Below are 23,462 nucleotides of genomic sequence, written 5' to 3'. Positions count from 1 at the left end.
CATTATTTGTTTTTTCCATTTTTCATTTAAACACAAAATCGAAAACAGAAAAAGACGAATCATTATCTGTTTTTTGTTGTTGTTGTTTTTTTTTTTTTTTTTTGTTTGTTTTTTTCATTTTGGTTTTAGAGACAAATAATGAAGAATTTTTTTTTATTTTATTTATTTATTTTCATTTTCTTATTTTTGATTTTATTTTGAAAAACAAATGAACGAACAATCATTTCACAATTTTATTTACACCAAGTCCCAGATATGAGTTTTGGGGGAAAAAAAAAAAAAAAAAAACACAACTCGGGTGAATCTCTGTTACGTGACGACAGAAACTTCCAAAAAGTCCATTTGGCGTAACATGAATTATTGAAGCCGTAAACGCAGTCGTATTTACAGAAGTGCACAGGCGCCGCGGGAAAATTTAAATTAAACTCCAAAAACAATGATCAGAATAAAAACAAAAACACAAAACAAATAAAAGTATAAATACACAAATATTCGCTGTCTTCGTCACATCAGGTTTGTCCCGTCGCTGGGTTCAGTTTCGCGTCATGTTTTTGTGTATTTTTATGGAGAATTGTCGTGCGGGCTTGTGGGCGGAGCCTCGTACACGTCGTTGAATACATCATGCATCACGAATTTAGGACTTCCGGTCATTGTCCAATCCACACTGGGAAGGATTTTCTGAAAAATGTTTGTTTTCCCAGTGGGACGTGTCTGTTGTCAAAGTCGATCTTTTCAAGTCTTTTGAACCATTTCACTTTTGTTTCTGGTTCTGATGTTGTCATGTTTTAGTTTTGGGATTCGGACGTCGTCATTGTTGTGGTTGTTGGATCCAAACAGCGGAAAACGACTTGAGAAATTTGTGAACTAATCCGTGTTTTGTTCGTTCATTCGTTTTTCAATATAAAACCAAAAATAAGAAAATGAAAAAAACAACAGTTTTCTTCATTATTTGTCTCCAAAACCAAAATGAAAAAACAGATAATGATTCGTTTTTTTCAGTTTTTGATTTTGTGTTTAAATGAAGAATCGAAAAAACGGATAAAGGCTGTTTCCCGTTTAAGTGACTTCTGTGACTGTGATGCCGGACTGAACCAGGACTGATCCAGGTCCAGGACCAGACCGGGACTGAGACCAGGACCAGACCAAGACTGAAACCAGGACAAGACCAAGACTGAAACCAGGACTGAGACAGGACCAGACCTGGACCAGACCGGGACCAGACCAGGACTGAGACTGGGACCAGATCGAGACTCCGAGCTTTGACTCTGAGCCTCCGCAGGGTCCGAGCCTCAGCTTCGAGCTCTGGCCCTGTCGTGGGCTCTGAGCCTCTGGTCTGGTCCCGGTCTCAGTCTTGGTCTGGTCCCGGTCTGGTCCTGGACCTGGATCAGTCCTGGTTCAGTCCGGCATCGCAGTCACTGAAGTCACGTAAACGGGAAACGGCCGTTATCCATTTTTTCGATTCTTCATTTAAACACAAAATCAAAAACTGAAAAATCAAATCATTATCTGTTTTTTCATTTTGGTTTTGGAGACAAATAATGAAGAAAACTGTTGTTTTTTTCATGTTCTTATTTTTGGTTTTATTTTGAAAAACGAATGAACAAACGAAACACGAATTTGAACTTCATAAATGCAAAAGTGAATCAGATGTGTGTGACTCAAACCTCTGTTCAAACTGTTTCTCTTCCCAACAGAATTGAAAAATAGTGAAAGGTGAAGGTGATGGGCAGGATTGATCCACAGGAAGAACCAAAAAGGAAACATTTGACTGACTAAGAAATCATCCTGAGTTTACAGAGAACATTTTGTATGTGGAGCGACGACAAAACAAAATCCGGTTTGTTAATGTAGAGGAGCAGAAGACAAACAGACTGAGCTGCACTTTCTTGTTCTTGTGGTTTTACAGAAACATCACGTCTTGGTCTCTTTGCAGTGGAAGGTGTTTCTTGGTGAACAGTTGGAGACTTTCACTTTGGCGTTGACAAATGTTTCCTTTTTGTTTTTTCCTGTGGATCAATCCTGCCCATCACCTTCACCTTTCACTATTTTTCAATTCCATTGGGAAGAGAAACAGTTTGAACAGAGGTTGAGTCACACACATCTGATTCACTTTTGCATTTATGAAGTTCTCAAACAAATTCCTCGAGTCGTTTTCCGCTGTTTGGGTCCAACAACCACAACAATTACGACGTCCGAATCCCAAAACTAAAAAATATGACAATATCAGAACCAGAAACAAAAGTGATATGATTCAAAAGACTTGAAAAGATCAACTCAAAAACTCTTCCCAGTATGAATTGCGCCATGACCGGAAGTCCCAAATTCGTGCATGAATAGGGCCTAGGAGAGATCTCTAGATTACTCAGACATGCATGGACGACCCTAAAACGTCTTCAGGCAGGTTTCTGATGAAGAACAACGTTAGAAGATGAGAGAAAGTAAAAATAAAAATACAAATTGCACAATACTCCCTCTTTAAATTGGAGACTCCACTTGGATTCAAACCTGCACACGACAGAAACCACGAAAGACATTTACCAGATCAAAATATAATCAAAATATAATCAAAATATAATCAAAATATAATACTTAAAGTGGAACTAAACAAACTATTACACTGAGCTGTGCATTTGGTGTTACATTTTTGGTCATTTTAGTGCAAGTACATTTACAGCTTTCTGGTCAAAAAGGCAAAAAAAAAAAAAAAAAAAGTCCTGGAATTTAGAGCAGGAGCATCAGCGACCAGTGTGGGGGAGTAACAGATTACATGTACCAGAGTAATCAGAGTACAAATGATGAGTAACTGTATTCAGTTACAGTTACTGTTTCAGTGAGTGGGAATTGGATTACAGTTACTTTGTTGAAATAAATGGATTACACAGAGGGATTTTACTGTTGTCACATTTTGGGCTAAACCAGGTCTAAACCAGGTCTAAACCAGGTCTAAACCAGGACTAAACCAGGACTAAACCAGGACTAAACCAGGACTAAACCAGGTCTAAACCAGGTCTAAACCAGGACTAAACCAGGTCTAAACCAGGACTAAACCAGGACTCTAAACCAGGACTAAACCAGTAAACCAGGACTAAACCAGGACTAAACCAGGACTAAACCAGGTCTAAACCAGGACTAAACCAGGTAAACTAAACCAGGACTAAACCAGGACTAAACCAGGTCTAAACCAGGACTAAACCAGGTAAACCAGGACTAAACCAGGTCTAAACTAAACCACCAGGACTAAACCAGGACTAAACCAGGACTCTAAACCAGGACTAAACCAGGTCTAAACCAGGTCTAAACCAGGACTAAACCAGGACTAAACCAGTAAACCAGGTCTAAACCAGGAAAACTAAACCAGGACTAAACCAGGTCTAAACCAGGTCTAAACCAGGACTAAACCAGGTCTAAACCAGGACTAAACCAGGTCTAAACCAGGTCTAAACCAGGACTAAACCAGGTCTAAACCAGGACTAAACCAGGACTAAACCAGGACTAAACCAGGTCTAAACCAGGTCTAAACCAGGACTAAACCAGGTCTAAACCAGGTCTAAACCAGGTCTAAACCAGGACTAAACCAGGACTAAACCAGGACTAAACCAGGACTAAACCAGGACTAAACAGGAAACTAAACCAGGTCTAAACCAGGACTAAACCAGGTCTCTAAACCAGGTCTAAACCAGGTCTAAACCAGGACTAAACCAGGACTAAACCAGGACTAAACCAGGTCTAAACCAGGACTAAACCAGGACTAAACCAGGACTAAATCCTGCTGTGTGGACGTGTTTCTTCGTTTTCTATCAATAATATTTTTTATTTGGTTCAGTAAAGTCTGGACTTTTTATTTTCTTTTAGCAGATAAAACTTCTTATGTGAAGTTTTCCTCGAGTAATCAGATTACATTACTCACTTTAAGTAATTTAATGGATTACGTTTTGGTGTGTGTAATCTGTAATCTGTAATCTGTAGGGGATTACATTTTAAAAGTAAACTTCCCAACACTGTCAGCGACACATAACGTCAACAGAGCAGCACAAGCACAAACGTTTAAAAGCTTCAGTTTCCAGCAGAGACACAGATCTGCTCGTGTGACTCCAGCCGCTGTCGATTCTCACGTTTAGACTTTTCACGTAGTTCATGTTTTCATTGTTGATTGGGTGATTTCTGTTTTAAATCTCTAAACTAAAGTGTCAGAGTGGATGTTTTGCAGTGTTACGAGTCGTGTCTGTGGAGCTCGTCTCTGTTTCTCTTTTGCTCCTTGTGTCTTTTCTTTCACTTGTTCTTGTAAAGTTTCTGCCTGATGTGGTCAAGTGTTTTAGATTTATCCTCTAAAATTTCCGTAGTCGGTCATGAGTCGTTCCCCGAGCTCCTGATGCGACGCTCGGTGTTTAGTGTCCAGGCTGGTGTCACCTAGTGCCTCCGCTCTATTTCCTTTCTCTCCAGAGACTAGGTCAGGAATCAGAAAACACTGGATGGTTCGCAAAAACCCTGGAAGAGTTCAGGCATCAGCCAATCAGAGAAGAGTGAGACATTCTGTGTTGGAGACGATTCCCCAGATCGAGGATTTAAAGCCGGAACAAAGAGAATGTTTGGTGAATTTTATCAAGTTATTGTTCTTCTTCCTACGGGATTTGGAGCTTTACAAACGTCACGACCAAACAGCAGCGACTGGTTCAATAAAAAAGTCCCCGCCTCCTGTCGAGTGAACGAATCCTAACGCTGCGAGGTCACATGGTTTACACCAAGTGAAACCGTCTGATGAATCAGACTCTGTGTTTCTACGACTGTAGTGATTTTATAGATTTGCGTATTTGAAAGGACACCAGAAGTTTATTTTGACACCATGTGTTCATTTCCTGTCTTTCTCCTAATAAAAACCTGGATTTGCTCCTTTGACGCAGAAAAATGAGAACTTCAGTGTAATGTGAGTGTTGCCAGCGTCATGACGCCGCTGGACGAGCGCATGACTCTGCTGATGTACAGTGTCCCACCGATGCAAATGGAAAGTGACTCCTGCATGTCTCGCTCATGCGTCGCTCGTGCGTCGCTCGTGTTCCGCTCGCGTTCCGCTCATGTTCCACTCGTGTGCTGCTGCTGCGCTCACGTTGTTTCACTAAATTGGGGGTACGTTCGTGCTGCCTCCGGAGGCTTCTCTGATTTAAAGTACTATGTGACATCACCCAGCACTGGGCTGATCGCAGACAGGTGTTTCTGATACAAACACCTGTCTGCGGGGGCGGAGTCTGGAGTGTGGATACGCCTTTTGGACCAATCACACTGCTCCTTACACCTCCAGGCCCCGCCCCTCCTCCCCCTTTAGTCCTCCAGGCCCCGCCCACTTCAGCGTCTCTGTCTGAAACGCGGTTGTGGGCGGAGTTTCGGTGTTTAGTCCCACTTTAACGTTTCATCCCAACATCATCACATGTACAGACGATATGTCGAAGTAAGAAACAAACAAACACAGTCTCGGTCAGAAGGTCAGGGTCAGAAGGTCAGGGTCAGAAGGTCAAGGTCAGAAGGTCAGGGTCAGAAGGTCAGGGTCAGAAGGTCAGGGTCAGAAGGTCAGGGTCAGAAGCGGGTTGGGGGCGTTGTCGTTTCTCGTCAGGAGGCGTGTCTTTACGGCGTGTTCTTCTGGCGGGACGTGTGGTCCGGGGCAGAGTCTGCTGGAGCAGGTTTTGGATCTTCAGGCTCAAAGCTCAAAGTCAAAGTCGAGGTCTGATTTGCCCATCTTCTCCCTGTAGACCTCGTCAAACGTCTCGTTCATGGACACGGTGAAGACGTCTCTCCAAAGACCAACGCGCCCTGGACACAAGGAGCAGACGAGGAAGAGGAGAAGGTCAAAAGGAGCATAGGATGTAGAAGAGCAGTTGGAGAAGATGATCAGGTGGAGCAGATGGAGCAGAGGAGCAGATGGAGAAGATGGTCAGATGGATCAGAGGAGGAGCAGAGGAGGAGCAGAGGAGGACAAGGAGAGGGTCAGAGGGAGATGGAGCAGATTATCAGAAGGAGCAAAGGATGCAGAGGAGCAGATGGAGCAGATGGATCAGAGGAGGATCAGAGGAGGAGCCTGACCTCTGCACACGGTCATGGCCTCGGAGCTGCAGCACTGCTCGATGAGCTGGGAGCAGGAGTCCACCAGAGCCTCCATCTGAGACTTATCACACGAGACGCCCAGGAACCGAGCGAGATCTGACACCAGCGTGGACAAGTCCTACAGACCACGAGGAGAAACAGAGAGAGAGAGGAGAGACAGACCACGAGGAGAAACAGAGAGAGAGGAGAGACAGACCACGAGGAGAAACAGAGAGAGGAGAGGAGAGACAGACCACGAGGAGAAACAGAGAGAGAGGAGAGAGAGACAGACCACGAGGAGAAACAGAGAGAGAGAAAGAGAGACAGACCACGAGGAGGAACAGAGAGAGAGAGAGGAGAGACAGACCACGAGGAGAAACAGAGAGAGGAGAGACAGACCACGAGGAGAAACAGAGAGAGAGGAGAGACAGACCACGAGGAGAAACAGAGAGAGGAGAGGAGAGACAGACCACGAGGAGAAACAGAGAGAGAGAAAGAGAGACAGACCACGAGGAGAAACAGAGAGAGGAGAGACAGACCACGAGGAGAAACAGAGAGAGAGGAGAGACAGACCACGAGGAGAAACAGAGAGAGGAGAGGAGAGACAGACCACGAGGAGAAACAGAGAGAGAGAAAGAGAGACAGACCACGAGGAGAACAGAGAGAGAGAGAGGAGAGACAGACCACGAGGAGAAACAGAGAGAGGAGAGACAGACCACGAGGAGAAACAGAGAGAGAGAGAGAGACAGACCACGAGGAGAACAGAGAGAGAGAGAGAGAGACAGACCACGAGGAGAAACAGAGAGAGAGGAGAGACAGACCACGAGGAGAAACAGAGAGAGAGAGAGACAGACCACGAGGAGAAACAGAGAGAGAGAGGAGAGACAGACCACGAGGAGAAACAGAGAGAGAGAGAGGAGAGACAGACCACGAGGAGAAACAGAGAGAGGAGAGAGACAGACCACGAGGAGAAACAGAGAGAGAGGAGAGACAGACCACGAGGAGAAACAGAGAGAGAGAGAGACAGACCAGAGAGAGAGAGAGAGAGAGACAGACCACGAGGAGAAACAGAGAGAGAGAGAGAGACAGACCACGAGGAGAACAGAGAGAGAGAGAGAGACAGACCACGAGGAGAAACAGAGAGAGGAGAGAGAGACAGACCACGAGGAGAAACAGAGAGAGAGAGGAGAGACAGACCACGAGGAGAAACAGAGAGAGGAGAGGAGAGACAGACCACGAGGAGAAACAGAGAGAGAGGAGGAGAGACAGACCACGAGGAGAAACAGAGAGAGGAGAGGAGAGACAGACCACGAGGAGAAACAGAGAGAGAGAGAGAGGAGAGACAGACCACGAGGAGAAACAGAGAGAGAGGAGAGACAGACCACGAGGAGGAACAGAGAGAGAGAGAGGAGAGACAGACCACGAGGAGAAACAGAGAGAGAGAGGAGAGACAGACCACGAGGAGAAACAGAGAGAGAGGAGAGACAGACCACGAGGAGAAACAGAGAGAGAGGAGAGACAGACCACGAGGAGAAACAGAGAGAGAGAGAGAGAGAGACAGACCACGAGGAGAAACAGAGAGAGAGGAGAGAGACAGACCACGAGGAGAAACAGAGAGAGAGGAGAGAGAGACAGACCACGAGGAGAAACAGAGAGAGAGAGGAGGAGAGACAGACCACGAGGAGAAACAGAGAGAGAGGAGAGACAGACCACGAGGAGAAACAGAGAGAGAGAGAGAGAGAGACAGACCACGAGGAGAAACAGAGAGAGAGAGAGGAGAGACAGACCACGAGGAGAAACAGAGAGAGAGGAGAGACAGACCACGAGGAGAAACAGAGAGAGAGAGAGAGACAGACCACGAGGAGAAACAGAGAGAGAGGAGAGACAGACCACGAGGAGAAACAGAGAGAAGGAGAGACAGACCACGAGGAGAAACAGAGAGAGAGGAGAGACAGACCACGAGGAGAACAGAGAGAGAGAGAGACAGACCACGAGGAGAAACAGAGAGAGAGGAGAGACAGACCACGAGGAGAAACAGAGAGAGAGGAGAGACAGACCACGAGGAGAAACAGAGAGAGAGAGAGAGAGACAGACCACGAGGAGAAACAGAGAGAGAGAGAGAGACAGACCACGAGGAGAAACAGAGAGAGAAGAGAGAGACAGACCACGAGGAGAAACAGAGAGAGAGAGAGAGACAGACCACGAGGAGAAAACAGAGAGAGGAGAGACAGACCACGAGGAGAACAGAGAGAGAGAGAGAGACAGACCACGAGGAGAAACAGAGAGAGAGAGAGACAGACCACGAGGAGAACAGAGAGAGAGAGAGACAGACACGAGGAGAAACAGAGAGAGAGAGAGGAGAGACAGACCACGAGGAGAAACAGAGAGAGAGAGAGAGAGACAGACCACGAGGAGAAACAGAGAGAGAGAGAGAGGAGAGACAGACCACGAGGAGAAACAGAGAGAGAGGAGAGACAGACCACGAGGAGAAACAGAGAGAAGGAGAGGAGGAGAGACAGAATTTTAGAAACGCTTTGTTCCAAGTTGATCAGTTAAGATTCTTTTTTTTTTTTTTTTTTTTTTTGCGATAAGCAAGAAAAAAATTTTTTTTCCCCTGTTTGGGAACATTTTGAGCTAATATCTCCTGATAAAGTTCATAGTAATGACGTCATTAAATAAACAATATTACTAAATACACACATCTGACAACACAGTGTTTCCTGCTCTAATATATTTCTTGTAAAAAAAATAAATAAATAAATAAAAATCAGGTGAAGTGTCTCCTTTTTATGGAAGGCCATTTCCACCAGTACATAAAAAATAAAAGCCTCACAGAAAGTCATAATTATGAGTTTTAAACTCATAATTATGGAAATCATTAAAGCCCTAAGTGAGTCTGAAGAGTTTGTGTCGCTCTGTTTACCTCCGGAGGTCGAGTTGCTCAGAAGTGACACCGAGGATGAAGAATTGAATGGATTTATTGATTTGGAGTGAGATGGAGAGTTTGTTAAACTTGTTCTGTTGTTTATGTTATAGTTTATCTGAAGAACTGTTCAAATGTGACGTTAACAGTCTGTTGTTTCTCTGTTCTGTTGTTTTTACTACAACTTGACTTTTAAGATGAAATGTCTGCTCCTGTTCTATGATTTTAAAAACGAAATTTCCCCCCAAAAGTGCAACTTATATATGTTTTTTTCTTCTTTACACATTTTTGGCTGGTGCGACTTATAGTCCAAAAAACATGGTAAATAAACTAAACTGTTGTTTTTTCTTCTTCATATTCTCCTGAGAACAGGTCGGTGTTTAGGTTAAAACGGGTCTGTGTATGTAGGCCGCTCCGTGTGCACACTCAGATAAGATAATGGCACAGACGGCTCGTAAACCGCAGATTCTTTGTACAAAATGAGGTTTATGTAAGTGTTCTGAAAGACTTACCGCGGGACTTTAGACCGAAGGACGCGGCACACGCCACCGCAGTCATGAGCCACGACAAGATGAGACGGAAAACATGCACAAACAAATCAAACACATGCAAAAGAATGACACAAATACAACAAAAACATAACAAAAAATAATGTTTACATGTGGTGTGTTGTGCGTTCACTCGTCACACACTCCACGTCTGACTGGAGATGGAATAATTATAATAATGTTCTATTAAGGATTTGTGTGTCGTGTCAGTCACGTGATTTAATGTTTTTAAGACTGGGATTATTCCGTTTATTAAAATATGAAGGTTTTGCGTCTGCGTCACAAAACCACATGACCTGGTGTTGATGGAGTCAAACTCTTCATCCAGACCAACGAGTCGTATTTGTGTGAGATAAAATCTGAATTGAATAACAACAGTTTTGACTATTTTTGACCGGGATAAAGCCGATAGAAAGTGTGTTTCTGTCAGATCCCGGCTGATAAAGATCACAGACAGAAAAACAGAGATGGAGCCACTGACAACAATCGTCTGTCAGTCGATATTTTATTTCTGGTGATGGACGAGCTCCAAAAAAACCAAGAGATTTACACTAAATTAAATGATACATAACTAAAAGTATTTTTCTCTCCAGTCGCAGGTCTAATCCAGGTCTAAACCAGGTCTAAACCAGGTCTAAACCAAGTCTAAACCAGGTCTAAACCAGGACTAAACCAGGTCTAAACCAGGTCTAAACCAGGTCTAAACCAGGTCTAAACCAGGTCTAAACCAGGTAAACCAGGTCTAAACCAGGTCTAAACTAAACCAGGACTAAACCAGGTCTAAACCAGGTCTAAACCAGGTCTAAACCAGGTCTAAACCAAGTCTAAACCAGGTCTAAACCAGGTCTAAACTAAACCAGGTCTAAACCAGGTCTAAACCAGGTCTAAACCAGGTCTAAACCAGGTCTAAACCAGGTCTAAACCAGGTCTAAACCAGGTCTAAACCAGGTAAACCAGGTCTAAACCAGGTCTAAACCAGGACTAAACCAGGTCTAAACCAGGTCTAAACCAGGTCTAAACCAAACCAGGACTAAACCAGGTCTAAACCAGGTCTAAACCAGGACTAAACCAGGTCTAAAACCAGGTCTAAACTATGTCTCAAACAGGACTAAACAGGACTAAATCCTGCTGTGTGGACGTGTTTCTTCTTCTTCTATCAATAATATTTTTAATTTGGTTCAAATAAAATCTGGACTTTTTATTTTCTTTTTATCAGACAAAACTTCTTACGTTACGATTTCCTCGTCTTTGCTTCTCTACAGCAAATCAAGTAATCCAAAGTATTCAGATTACATTACTCACTTTAGGTAATTTAATGGATTACGTTACAAAAACTACATTTTGGTGTGTGTAATCTGTAATCTGTAGGGGATTACATTTTAAAAGTAAACTTCCCAACACTGCACCGCGGCCTGTTTTTCCTCCGTCCGTGTGGCTCCAGCTCTGATTCTGACCTCTGTTCTACTTCCTCTCGTTTTATTTACAACGACTTCATTCGTTCGACGTCGTCCTGCACCAACCAAGAACTGAAAAGACACACGGGCTCAAAATCGTGTAAATATTTTGTAGCAGGACGCGTCAGATCTTTGTTGATCACCAAACATCACATCTGCAGATTTCCTCCTGAAAACACTCGACTAAACACAGAATCAAAAGTGAAGACGCAACGACACTTTTGCTTTTTCTGTCCAGTTCCTCGTCACATAAACGTCGCCTCAGAAAGATTCTGTTCAACTGCGTTTGACTCAAAGGTTTTTCATTCTGTTTCTCTCTTTTAATTTGATGATGATTATTTATGTTTTGACTTGTTTGTGGTTTAGGTTTAGGTTTAGGTTTAGGTTAACTCTAACCCTGATGACTTTGATTATGAATTGTGCTGTACAAATAAACTTCTTTTTGGTGTCTCAGATTTACACCAGGACTTAAACCAGGTCTAAAACCAAGTCTAAACTAGGTCTAAATTAGGACTAAACCAGGACTAAACCAGGTCTAAACCAGGTCTAAACCAGGTCTAAAAAAAAAAAAAAAAACAGGACTAAACCAGGTCTAAACCAGGTCTAAAAAAAACAGGACTAAACCAGGTCTAAACCAGGACTAAACCAGGACTAAATCAGGACTAAACCAGGTCTAAACCAGGTCTAAAAAAACAGGTCTAAACCAAGTCTAAACCAGGACTAAACCAGGTCTAAACCAGGACTAAACCAGGTCTAAACCAGGTCTAAACTAGATCTAAACCAGGACTAAAACCAGGTCTAAACTAGATCTAAACCAGGACTAAAACCAGGACTAAAACCAGGTCTAAACTAGGTCTAAATTAGGACTAAACCAGGACTAAACCAGGTATATACCAGGACTAAACCAGGTCTAAACCAAGACTAAACCAGGTCTAAACCAAGACTAAACCAGGACTAATCCAGGTCTAAACCAGGACTAAACCAGGTCTAAACCAGGTCTAAACCAGAACTAAACCAGGACTAAAACCAGGTCTAAAACCAGGTCTAAACCAGGACTAAACCAGGTCTAAAAAAAACAGGACTAAACCAGGTCTAAACCAGGTCTAAATTAGGACTAAACCAGGACTAAAACCAGGTCTAAAACCAGGACTAAACCAGGACTAAACCAGGTCTAAAAAAAACAAGTCTAAACCACCTTTATTCTGTGATTTTCATTGAAACATCACTTTATTTGACCCGTTGATTGACAGCTGACAGAAGGAGGATCTATGTGAAGAGAACAGGGTCAGATGTGACTGCAGTACTTTAACAGTCGTACACACACAGCTCTTTTTCTGAGTACTTTGTCGTTGTACTTTGGTCGGGTTCACCTCGGCAGACGGCGCCGGGGACTCTGTGTTCTTTGTGTAAATGATGTCATGAAAAAACGCAGGTGACGTTTCTGAGAAATCTGAACGTAAAGACGATAAAACCGACCCACGGCGAAGGCGGCGAAGGCGAAGAGACGCAGAAACCTCCACGTTACATAAGTGTGTGAGATAAGATAGAGACACTTCACATCAGGATGGGGGTGTTCTACATGTACCTGCTCTTTTTATCAAATTAAAGAAACAATAGAGACCCTGCAGTCACGTGACCGTTTTTGTTTTGGCTGCCATATTGACGTCCCAACGACAGCAATTAGAATTCTAGTAATTTTCATGTATTTTGGGAACGCCCGGTACTACGACGTTACTGGTCTGGAATATATAAAGCTCTAAACGGTATTTTTGCCGTTCAGTTTCCTGATGACTTTTCATTTATGTATTTGGGTCTAAACACAGTCTTGGACCGAGGAGGGGATATTAAACTTAGTGCTGTCATGCAATTAAAAAAATTGAGAGATTAATTAATTATGATCTGTAATTAATTAATCTAATTAATCTCATTTTAATCTCACCTAAAAATTGCTGAGAAAAGCTTCAATTTGAGGTATTTTCATTTAAATTCATTATTACATTATTGTGGCAGATCAAAACACTGATATAGATTTAAAAAAGTGACTTTATAAAGTCATTTATTGTTTAACAAATCTCTCCAATTTGGCTGTTGAGCCCAAGTCTCCATGAATAAGAAACTGTTTGTTGTAAAGTAGCAAAGACGAGGAAATCTGAACATAAAAACTTTTGTTTACTTAAAGACAATAAAAAGTCCAGTCTTTCCTTAACCATATTAAAAATATTATTGATAGAGAAATGCTTTATATATGAGATCACTGGTTTAATCCTGGTTTAGTCCTGGAATGGATTAATCCTGGTTTTAGTTCTGGTTTAGTTCTGGTTTAGTCCTGGTTTAGTCCTGGTTTAGACCTGGTTTTAGCTCTGGTTTTAGTCCTGGTTTAATCCCGGTTTAGTCCTGGACTGGTTTAGACCTGGTTTTAGTCTTGGTGTTAGTTCTGGTTTAGAGGTTCACAGGAGGAAGCGCGGTTTACGCCGCGTACGCGAGAAAACATGATCCACACGTGGCTCACGGGAGCAGGTCAGTGTCCACGCAGTAACTACGGAAGGAAACGTGGTCCACGGGTTCTCAGGTTAATGATGATGATGAAGGTGTGTGTTTGTTTGTGTTTGTGTGTGTTTGTGTTTGTGTGCGTGTGTATTTGTGTGTGTTTGTGTGTGTGTGTGTGTATAGGACAGTGGTGCAGACATCATGAGTCTATGCAGGTTGTTTTCACCAGTGACATTTAAGTTGTAGGCGATATTATATTTGTTATTTTCTTTTATATTTCACGTTGGGAGAAGAATTTCCAAGACACAAATGTGTTTTTCCCTGTGCACTGCTGCTCTGTTCTACTGACTCTTCCACCTCGTCCATTGTGCCTGACGCCGCCAACGTTAACATGACGTTTACGTCGCTTTTACTGCACTCGTTTTGTGTGGGTTTCCGGCAATGAGTGGAATTACCGAAATAAAAAAATGTATAAATGTGTTTTTTTGTGTGTGTGTGTGTGTTGTTGTCCCAACAACACATAAAAACAGATTTTATAATAAAGCAACTCACATACAGAAACACTAAAGTTAGAGATTAAAAATGAGATAAACGCGATTAAAAAACATAACGCGCTAAATATGACTGTAATTAATTAATCGCAATTAACGCGATAATTTGACACCCCTAATTAAACTACTACAGGCACTTCTAGCGGCCAGTAAAAAATCAATAACTAGGAAATGGCTAAATCCAACCCCCCCAACACTTGAGGACTGGTTTGGTGCAGTTTTAGAAATTTACAAAATGGAGAAATTGACATACACTCTAAGAGTAAAAAGGGACAAATTTTATAAGATTTGGGAAAAATTAATCCAGTTTGTTTCCCCCTTTTGGGCTGATTTTGATTGACTTTTTCTAAATGTACCAGGTCATGAGGTATGGATCCTCTGACTCCACCGTGTTCACCGAATTTGTTTCTTGAAGGGTTGAAATGTCTGGTAAATGCTTTCAAGTTGGCCACCTCACACTGTTTTTAGTTAGTTTGTTCCTTTTTAAAATTTGTATTATTATAATTTTTATTCACTTTTTGTTTTTGAAAAGGATCATCTAAAGATGTGAACCTTTTCTAATAAAAACATAAATGAAAAAAAAAAGAATTCTAGTAGCAGGGCTTGCCTCAAAAAAAAAAAAAAAAAAAAAAAAAAGTCCAGATGCCATCCCATATGGACCGGACAGGTTCATGTTCCTCCAATTGCAAAAAGTTTCTATGTTCCCTCCGTCCGTCCGTCCTCATCTCAACTTATCACCATGAACTCATAAAACAGCAGCAGTAGAACTTTGTACAAACTCACCACATCAGCCCAGAGCAGAAGAACTGAGGGAAACAGCAGCAACAGCACTAAAGACACAGGACACTGACTGTAGCGCGCAGACCCTCAAGACGGGGCTGGGGTCTGGTCCTTGGTCTGGTCCTTGGTCTGGTCCTTGGTCTTGTGTCGTCCTTCTGGCGCGTTGGTCAGATGGTCCAGAGGCTCCGTCCTCCATGTGCTGGTTCCAGACGGGAGCGAGCAAGACTAGAGCGCAGTAGACCGAGTCTAAGTGGTTCTGTGCAGTCGTCTGCGTGTTGGACCAGTGCGGTGAAAGTGAGAATGTGCTGTGGACTACAGGTCCGGACGAGCTGCTCTGATCTCCTGCGCTCGAGTTCTACGACCGGTTCCGAGGTGGTGCAGTATCCAGATACAAGCGTGGATCCAGTTTGCTTCATTATATGTTGTTCTGAGCGTCCGTCCTCCGTGTACTCGGTTCTTTCTGGGCAAAGTTCTTCTCAGACCGAGGCTCCTGACACCACTCCCCGCTCCAGCTCCTCTGAGCCCGACCTGAACCGGAGCTGCTCCTGCTGGTTCTGGACTCTGGTTTGGATCTAGTCTAACTGGAGCGTTTCTCACACGAGGTTAAATACAGTTCATTTTATAAGTTCCATCCATCCATCCATTTTCTTCCGCTTATCCGGGGCCGGGTCGCGGGGGCATCAGTCTAAGCAGGGACTCCCAAACTTCCTTCACCCCAGACACGTCCTCCAGCTCTTCCGGCGGGACATGCCCAGAACACCTCCCGAGGGAGGCGCCCAGGAGGCATCAGAACAGATGCCCGAGCCTCAACTGGCTCCTCTCGACGTGGAGGAGCAGCAGCTCTACTCCGAGCTCCTCCCGTGTGACTGAGCTCCTCACTCTATCTCTAAGGGAGACGCCCAGACCACCCTGCGGAGGAAACTCATTTCAAGCGCTTGTATCCACGATGTCCTTTCGGTCACTACCCAGAGCTCATGACCAGAGGTGAGAGGAGGAACGAAGACTGACCGGTAAATCGAGAGCTTCACCTTTCGGCTCAGCTCCTCTTCACCACAACGACCGATACAGCGACTGCATCACTGCCGAAGCTGCACCTGTCCACCTGTCAATCTCACGCTCCATCCTCCCCTCACTCGAGAACAAGACCCCGACATATTTGAACTCCTCCACTTGAGGCAGAGTCTCTCCACCCACCCGGAGAGGGCAAGACACCTTTTTCCGGTCGAGAACCATGGCCTCAGACTTAGAAGAGCTGATCCTCATCCTCATCTTCACACTCGGCTTCAAACTGCCCCAGAGCTGCAGGTCCTGGTTCGATGGAGCCAACATTTTATAAGTTGAATCAGTTGAATTGGGCCTATTCAGTTTAGTCTGTGTCTTTTTCTTTTTTCACATTTGAGTCTGTATCGCTCAACAGTTGGCAGATGGAGACCCCTGAATACTGACGAGTATTTGACACACTGACGGCAGCTCCACTTGATGAGTTTTGTTTGTTTTTTCTGTAAATAGTTGTCGTCTTGTGTCCTGTTCTATACGTTCACATTCGTGCACACATGAACAAACACTGAGTGTGTTTACAGAACATCAGTGTCCCGGGATGATCGGGTTTTTTGAACATCCTGGTTTCGTCATAGTGCAGGTAAACACAGAGTGCGTATACATGCACATCAATAACCCGGTTATGATCGGGTTTTTTGAGTATCCCGGTTTCTTGATGGTGCATGTAAACACAGTAACCCGGTTTCAGTATCCCGGTTATGGCAGTGTCCCGGTTATTAGAAACCGGGTTACTGTAGCTGGTTTATTCTGATAGTAACCAGGATACTTGTGGCATGTATACGCAGTATCCCGGTTACTGCAACATAAAGTTGAGTCACATGCGTCCAAAAGACACTTTCCAGTTTTTTCACCACAACAGTAGTGACATAAATAAATTGACCAACATAAATAAAGTGACCAAACGAGTGAAATGACTGTAAAATAAAGAGCTGCGCTAAACCTGCACATGTACAATCTGCACTCGTACGACCTGCACTCGTACGACCTGCACTCGTACGACCTGCACTCGTGTGACCTGCACTCGTACGACCTGCACTCGTGTGACGCTGAAAAGCTAAAACATGAACTATCTCCTATACTCTATATGCACGGAACACACTCACCATCATCAGCACCTCTTCTGTCACAGAAATAACACACATAATCCACAGAGTCGTGTCATTTAGTCCAAAAGAAACTGATCGCATCAGCGGCGCAAGGAGGAGCGAGTTGTTTTTTATCGCCGCTAACAGTTTATGCTAATTAGCCAAATGGTCTTAAGTTTCGTTTCTATAAAACATAAACAAATGTGATCAGAGCTGAATGATCTGATCAAACGGGCTGATGTGTCTATAGTGTTTATGGTTTATATGTTGTAAAGTTGAGTTTATTTATGCAGAAGATTTTAATGAAGAATCTGCACAGTGGATTGTGGGAGATCTCGTAGCTCCTTAGCTTCTTATGCTAAAGGAGCTCACGGTTTGTATTTTTCCTGGTTTATTAAATCGATTTTTTAATTTTTGCGCCTGCGCATTTGTAAGATTATGTCAAGAAACCGGGATACTCCATTTGATCATGTACACGCGGATATGAGTGTCCCGGTTTCTCAGTGCGCATGTAAACACAGTAACACGAATACTGACAGAACCGGGATATGGCTAATAACCGGGTTACTGATGTGCATGTATACACACTCACAGTTTCCCAGTTTGAGTATCTGAGCTGTGTTGGAAAGTTCATTTTCTACATGAATGAAATGGAAAGTTTTTCTGCTAAATATTACAAGCTCTTTACTGTGTGGTTACACGAGTTTTTGACCTTAAACACTGAGAAAATTTGGTCCTGATTTAACATAATTAAGGCGACATTTATATGATGAGGGTCTGAACAGAAAACGCAAAAGTGTCGTCGCGTCTTCACTTTTTATTCTGCATTTAGACGAGAGTTTTCAGGAGGAAATCTGCTGCACACGACCTGAGCACACATGACCAGACTTTTGTGTCTTGTGTCTTCACAGACTCCACAATAAACGTTCTTTGTCACGGTTCGTTCATCAGGCAGTGCAAAAGTTACGTTCAGTTCACGTTCGTCCAAAATACAGACACGGAATTTAGCATTTTAGTGATGAAAGACTTAAATACTCTGAACCAGTTGGACGGAGAATCGTAACGTCGACGTATTTCAAAAAAGTCATGTCAAAAAAGTTTAAAGATGGTCCCGAAAACTCAAGAAAAAACACAAAAGTGATTTAAAGAGCACATTTCCTTTTCCTGTGATCAGGTCGAGAGTTTGTGGTCGTGTTCAGGAGTTTGATTTTACACTAAAAGGTGAAAGTGACTCAGTGTAGTTCAGATAAGTTCGTTCTTTGGTCAGATTTTCAGTTCTTTGGGCAGATTTTTGGTTCTTTGGAAACATTTTGGGTTCTTTGCTCAGATTTTTGGTTCTTTTGGAAACATTTCTGGGGTTCTTTGGTCAGATTTTGGTTCTTTATTCAGATTTTTTGGTTCTTTTGGTCACATTTTTGATTCTTTTAATCAGATTTTTGGGGGGTTTTTGGTCAGATTTTTTTGGTTCTTTAGTCAGATTTTTGTTTTTTTGGTCCACTTTTTGGTTCTTTTGGTCAGATTTTTTGGTTCTTTAATCAGATTTTTGGTTCTTTGATCAGATTTTTTGGTTCTTCAGTGAGATTTTAGTTTTTGTTTTTTTGGTCAGATTTTTGGATCTTTAGTCAGATTTTGGGGGGGGGTTTGTCAGATTTTTGGTTCTTTTGTTCAGATTTTTTGGTTCTTTGGTCACATTTTTGGTTCTTTTGGTCAGCTTTTTGGTTCTTTGGTCAGATTTTTGTTTTTTTGGTCAGATTTTTTGGTTCTTTTGGTCAGTTATTGGTTCTTTAGTCAGATTTTGTTTGGGTTTTTTTGGTCAGATTTTGATTCTTTGGTCAGATTTTTTGGTTCTTTGGTCAGATTTTTGTGTTTTTTGGTCAGATTTTTTTGGTTCTTTGGTCAGATTTTTGGTTCTTTGGTCAGTTGTTGGTTCTTTAGTCAGATTTTTTTTTTTTTTTTTGTCAGATTATTGGTTCTTTGGTCAGATTATTGGTTCTTTGGTCAGATTGTTTGGTTCTTTGGTCAGGTCGTGTTTGTGTTTGTTTTGGTCAGACTGGAGTGTGTGACAGATGTTGAGACAGAGCAGTGCGTCATGTTAGCGTGGGGGTGTGGGGGGCGTGTGGGGCGGGGCGGGGCAGAGCGGTGCATTGTGGGAGGTTTTTACCTTGTACATGTCTTCGTATTTGAGGAACAGGACGTTTGAGTCTGAACGATGCTCCCAGAACTCCTGCACATGATCGAACCACGAACCATAACCCACTGAAACACACAGAGAAAGACTGGGACTAGACCAGGACCAGGACCACACCAGGACCGGGTCTAGACCAGGACCAGGACCACACCAGGACCAGGACTAGACCAGGACCAGGACCAGACCAGGACCAGGACCAGGACCAGGACTGGACTAGACTGGACCAGGACTAGACTGGGACTAGACCAGGACGAGACCAGACCGTACCAGACTAGGACTAGACCAGGACCAGAACAGACCGGGACTAGACCAGACCGGGACTAGACCAGGACTAAAACAAGACTAGACCAGACCGGGACTAGACCAGACCGGGACCAGACCAGGAATAGACTAGGGCCAGACTGGGACCAGGACTGGACCAGGACTAAAACAGGTCTAGACCAGACCGGGACCAGGACTGGACCAGGACTAAAACAGGATTAGACCAGACCGGGACCAGACCAAGACTAGACCAGGACCAGGAATGGACTAGGGCCAGACCAGACCGGGACCAGGACTGGACCAGGACTAAAACAGGACTAGACCGGGACCGGGAACAGACTGGGACTGGACCAGGACTAAAGCAAGACCAAATCAGGACTAAAGAAAGACTAGACTAGAACTAAAGAAGGACTAGACCAGGTCTAAAGAAGGACTAACGAAGGACTAAAAAAAGGACTAAACAAGAACTAAAGAAGGACTAAAGACTAAAAAAGGATTAAAGAAGAACTAGACCAGCACTAAACCAGGACTGAACCAGGTCTAAACCAGAACTAAATCCTGGACTTACGTTTGTCGTTCATGAAGCGTCGGCAGAACTCCTGGAAGGTTCCTCTGTAGCTCATGGTCCGGAGCGAGCGGTGGAACTGGTAATACGACACCACCAGGTCTTTGGGGTTACGAGCCATGTAGATCACCTGAGGACAACACAGGTCAACCCGGTCCTGGTCTAGTCCTGGTTTAGTCCTGGTCTGGTCCAGTCCCGGTCCTGGTCCTGGTCCTCACCTTGCCCTCTCCCTGGTGCATGGCCGTGGGGAGGAAACGATACGGCAGGTGACTCTTGATCAGACGAGGAGAAGTCAACTCCTGAAAACAAACACAAGAACCAGAACTGAACCAGGTCTAAACCAGGTCTAAACCAGGACTGAACCAGGACTGAAACAGGACCTGGGTTAACCAGGACTTAATTTAGAAAACAGAAAACAATATGTACAACTCAACAACACGGAGTCAGAAAGGTATGATATCAAATGAGGTGTGCCTCAAGGCTCGATTCTTGGGCCCAAATTATTTATATTATACATGAATGATTTTGTTAAAGTTTCTGAGTTTGGGAAAATTCTATTTGCTGATGATAGAACATTATTTTACTCTGGAAAAGACATAAAAGACGTCACAAGTAAAGTTAACAAAGAGCTAAGAAAAGTAAAATATTAGTTTGATTTAAATGGATTGATTCTGAATGTTAAAAAAAATACCTTTCATTTTATTTAATGATAAAAAGAAAAAAGACAACATAACATTAGAAATAGATGGATACAGATTCAAAGAGTTAATGAAACCAAATTTTTAGGAGTTATGATTGATGAAGGTCTAAACTGGAGTTTGTCTCATAAATTACACAAAAGGCAACATTTCCAAAGCCATTGCTGTTCTGCATAAAGTAAAGTTCTCACTAAATAGTACAGCATTATTAACTTTGTATAACTCTGTAATTGTACCAGATCTGATGCACTGTGTGGAAATTTGGGGGTCAACATGTAAAACTCACCTACAGACTTTATTTATTTTACAAAACAGGGCCTTGAGAATTACCACCAACAGTCATTATAAACAGACATCCAACCCAATATTTGTTCAACTTAAAGTGTTGAAAATGCAGGATATTGTCGACTTAAGTCTCCTCAAAGTCATGTGTAAAGCAAAGTGCAAAGTATTACCTGAAAATATTCAAAGTCTGTTTGAGATGTACGACCATAAATGAAAACAAAAAATCCTTACATTTTTCATTCTCATTGGAGTTTATTTTATATGATCATAAATGATAAACTTTGTGCCTAGATTAACATTATTATTAGTTTGTACGACTACAAACAGAAATGTTTCTGCATGTGTGTATATGTTGTTATACATGTGTGTGTAAACATTTATATTGAGTATATGTACTGGATATTTATGATCTGTATATGTATGTTTGTATGTACATATGTGTGTGTACTTGCACATGTATGTAACTATATATATATATATATATATATATATATATATATATATATATGGAAGGTGCATCATGGTGCCTGTGGTGATCGGACACTCGGGGCTGTAACCCCCAAACTGGTTACAACAGATACCGGACATCTCAGTCAGAAAAAGTGCAGTGCGCAGAACTTCAGAAATCTGAGAGAGAAAAAAGGTAAAATTTTTTTTTTTTTTATATATATATATATTGCAAATGACAGGTTAGCACTCCAAAGGTGATTAAAATTTAAAAAGAATAATGTAAAACAGTTGGGTAGGAATCTATATAAGTTTTTAAACTTCATCCTGCTCCTTCTGAGCACCAGGTCCCAAATATGTTCATGTACATTTCAATATTTTTGTTATTGTTTTTGAATTTTGTTGTACCTGACTCAAACAAACAAATAAATGAATGAATGAATGAGATGAGAACAAATCACAACAATTTAAAAGGAACCTACATGTTTTTAAAAAACCCAGATTCAGAACCGAGGTTATGGAGCGAAGTGTCGCTGTGAAAGAAGTGAACTTATGGAAGAGTCTTGACAAAGAAACAAAAGAATCAAGTACAATGACGACATTTAAAAAATACATAAAATCAAATGCACTGTGTCTGTATGAAAGAGAAAACTAAGCTGTTGTGTATAATAATGAAGATTTACTGTTTACAATTGATCAATAATTGTGCCTGAACTGATTTGGAATGTTTCGTGATGATCAGTGTTGATGTTTTGTCTTGAAAAAGGGAAAAGGGGGGCAGAGAACATAAGATTTTTTCTTCTTTCTGCTCCTTTTCATTCATTTTTTGTGTGTCTGATGTTGTGACACTGTTGATGTCTTTTTATGCTTTATGAATGAAATAAGTAAATAAATAATAAATAAATAACCAGGACTGAACCAGGACAAAACTAAGACTAAACCAGGACTAAACTAAGACTAAACCAGGACTAAACCAGGTCTAAACCAGGTCTAAACCAGGACTAAACCCTGGACCTGGACTCACCTGGATGATGTCGAGTCCGGGTTGGGGATATTCTAACACTGGGAGCTGCTCGTCGATGTTCATGAGTCCGATCTCGTCTGGATCTGCTCCCTGACTCACCAGATACACCACCTCCTGCAGCAGACTGGTGCCTACAGACACAGAAGAGTCAGATGCCCTCCCACAACCACGACACCTCCTGCACCTGTCCACCTGTCCACCTGTCAATCTCACGCTCCGTCCTCCCCTCACTCCAGAACAAGACCCCGAGACACGAGGCAGCGCCAGACTGGGTACAGTGGAAATGAACTCCTCTACCCTCCAGGACTAAACCAGATCAGGACTAAACCAGGACTGAACCAGGACTAAACCAGGACTAAACCAGGACTAAACCAGGACTAAACCAGGACTAAACCAGGACTAAACCAGGACTAAACCAGGACTAAACCAGGACTAAACCAGGACTAAACCAAGGACTAAACCAGGACTAAACCAGGACTAAACCAGGACTAAACCAGGACTGAAAACCAGGACTAAACCAGGACTAAACCAGGACTAAACTAAACCAGGACTAAACCAGGACTGAACCAGGACTAAACCAGGACTAAATCAGGACTAAACCAGGACTAAATCCATCACTCAACCGTTGCGTAAGTTTTTCTGTTTTGACGCTGGAGCTGAGACTCCCTCGCGCACGCACGCACGCACGCACGTACCGGACTTTGGGTACGTGACGATCCAGATGTCGCTGCTCCTGAGGCCGAAGCTCCGGATCTCGTCCATCTTCCCGCGGCAGAAGGGCGGGAGCCGGACCCCCTCGAAGTCGAAGTATCGGCTCTCGTACTCGATGGGGGTGCTCGGCGTGCCGGCCTCGCTCTCCGCCATGTCCGCGGCCCGCAGCGGCTCTACCGGCTCACGAACACCGCGGGTCCACCGGGTCGGGACTGCGGGACTGCGGGTCACACCGGTTCGGGACTGCGGGTCACACCGGTTCGGGACTGCGGGAGGAGGAAGCGCGAGCGTCGGCGTTGGCGCGGAGCGGGACGCGGGAGGGGGAGG

The 23,462-nt window shown here is 43.1% G+C and overlaps 1 protein-coding gene across 1 annotated transcript; it reads right to left on the bottom strand.

The window, feature by feature from the left end:
• Positions 1-5,686: 5,686 nt before the first annotated feature.
• Positions 5,687-23,288, bottom strand: sult4a1 (sulfotransferase family 4A, member 1). The gene is made up of 7 exons (XM_020931458.2): positions 23,120-23,288; positions 22,425-22,555; positions 20,189-20,269; positions 19,974-20,100; positions 19,118-19,212; positions 6,070-6,208; positions 5,687-5,799 (listed from the first exon to the last, which is right to left on the bottom strand). Exons 1-7 carry the CDS (start codon positions 23,286-23,288, stop codon positions 5,687-5,689), a joined length of 855 nt encoding a protein of 284 aa, XP_020787117.1.
• Positions 23,289-23,462: the final 174 nt, after the last annotated feature.

Source organism: Boleophthalmus pectinirostris, unplaced genomic scaffold (genome assembly GCF_026225935.1).
Source record: "Boleophthalmus pectinirostris isolate CB_2022bp ecotype Guang Dong unplaced genomic scaffold, ASM2622593v1 HiC_scaffold_2826, whole genome shotgun sequence".
Classification (NCBI taxonomy): domain Eukaryota; kingdom Metazoa; phylum Chordata; class Actinopteri; order Gobiiformes; family Gobiidae; genus Boleophthalmus; species Boleophthalmus pectinirostris.
Note: the sequence above shows the minus strand (reverse complement) of the source record. Positions and strands in the feature narration are given on the sequence as shown.

What these genes read in the sequence shown, in the direction of transcription:
- sult4a1 (XM_020931458.2), bottom strand. Translation starts at nt 23,288, where the DNA reads ATGGCGGAGAGCGAGGCCGGCACGCCGAGCACCCCCATCGAGTACGAG. An exon ending in CGTCACGTACCCAAAGTCCG is followed by an intron (nt 22,556 to 23,119) that starts GTACGTGCGTGC and finishes CTGTGTCTGTAG; the next exon opens with GCACCAGTCTGCTGCAGGAG. An exon ending in TGCACCAGGGAGAGGGCAAG is followed by an intron (nt 20,101 to 20,188) that starts GTGAGGACCAGG and finishes TGTTGTCCTCAG; the next exon opens with GTGATCTACATGGCTCGTAA.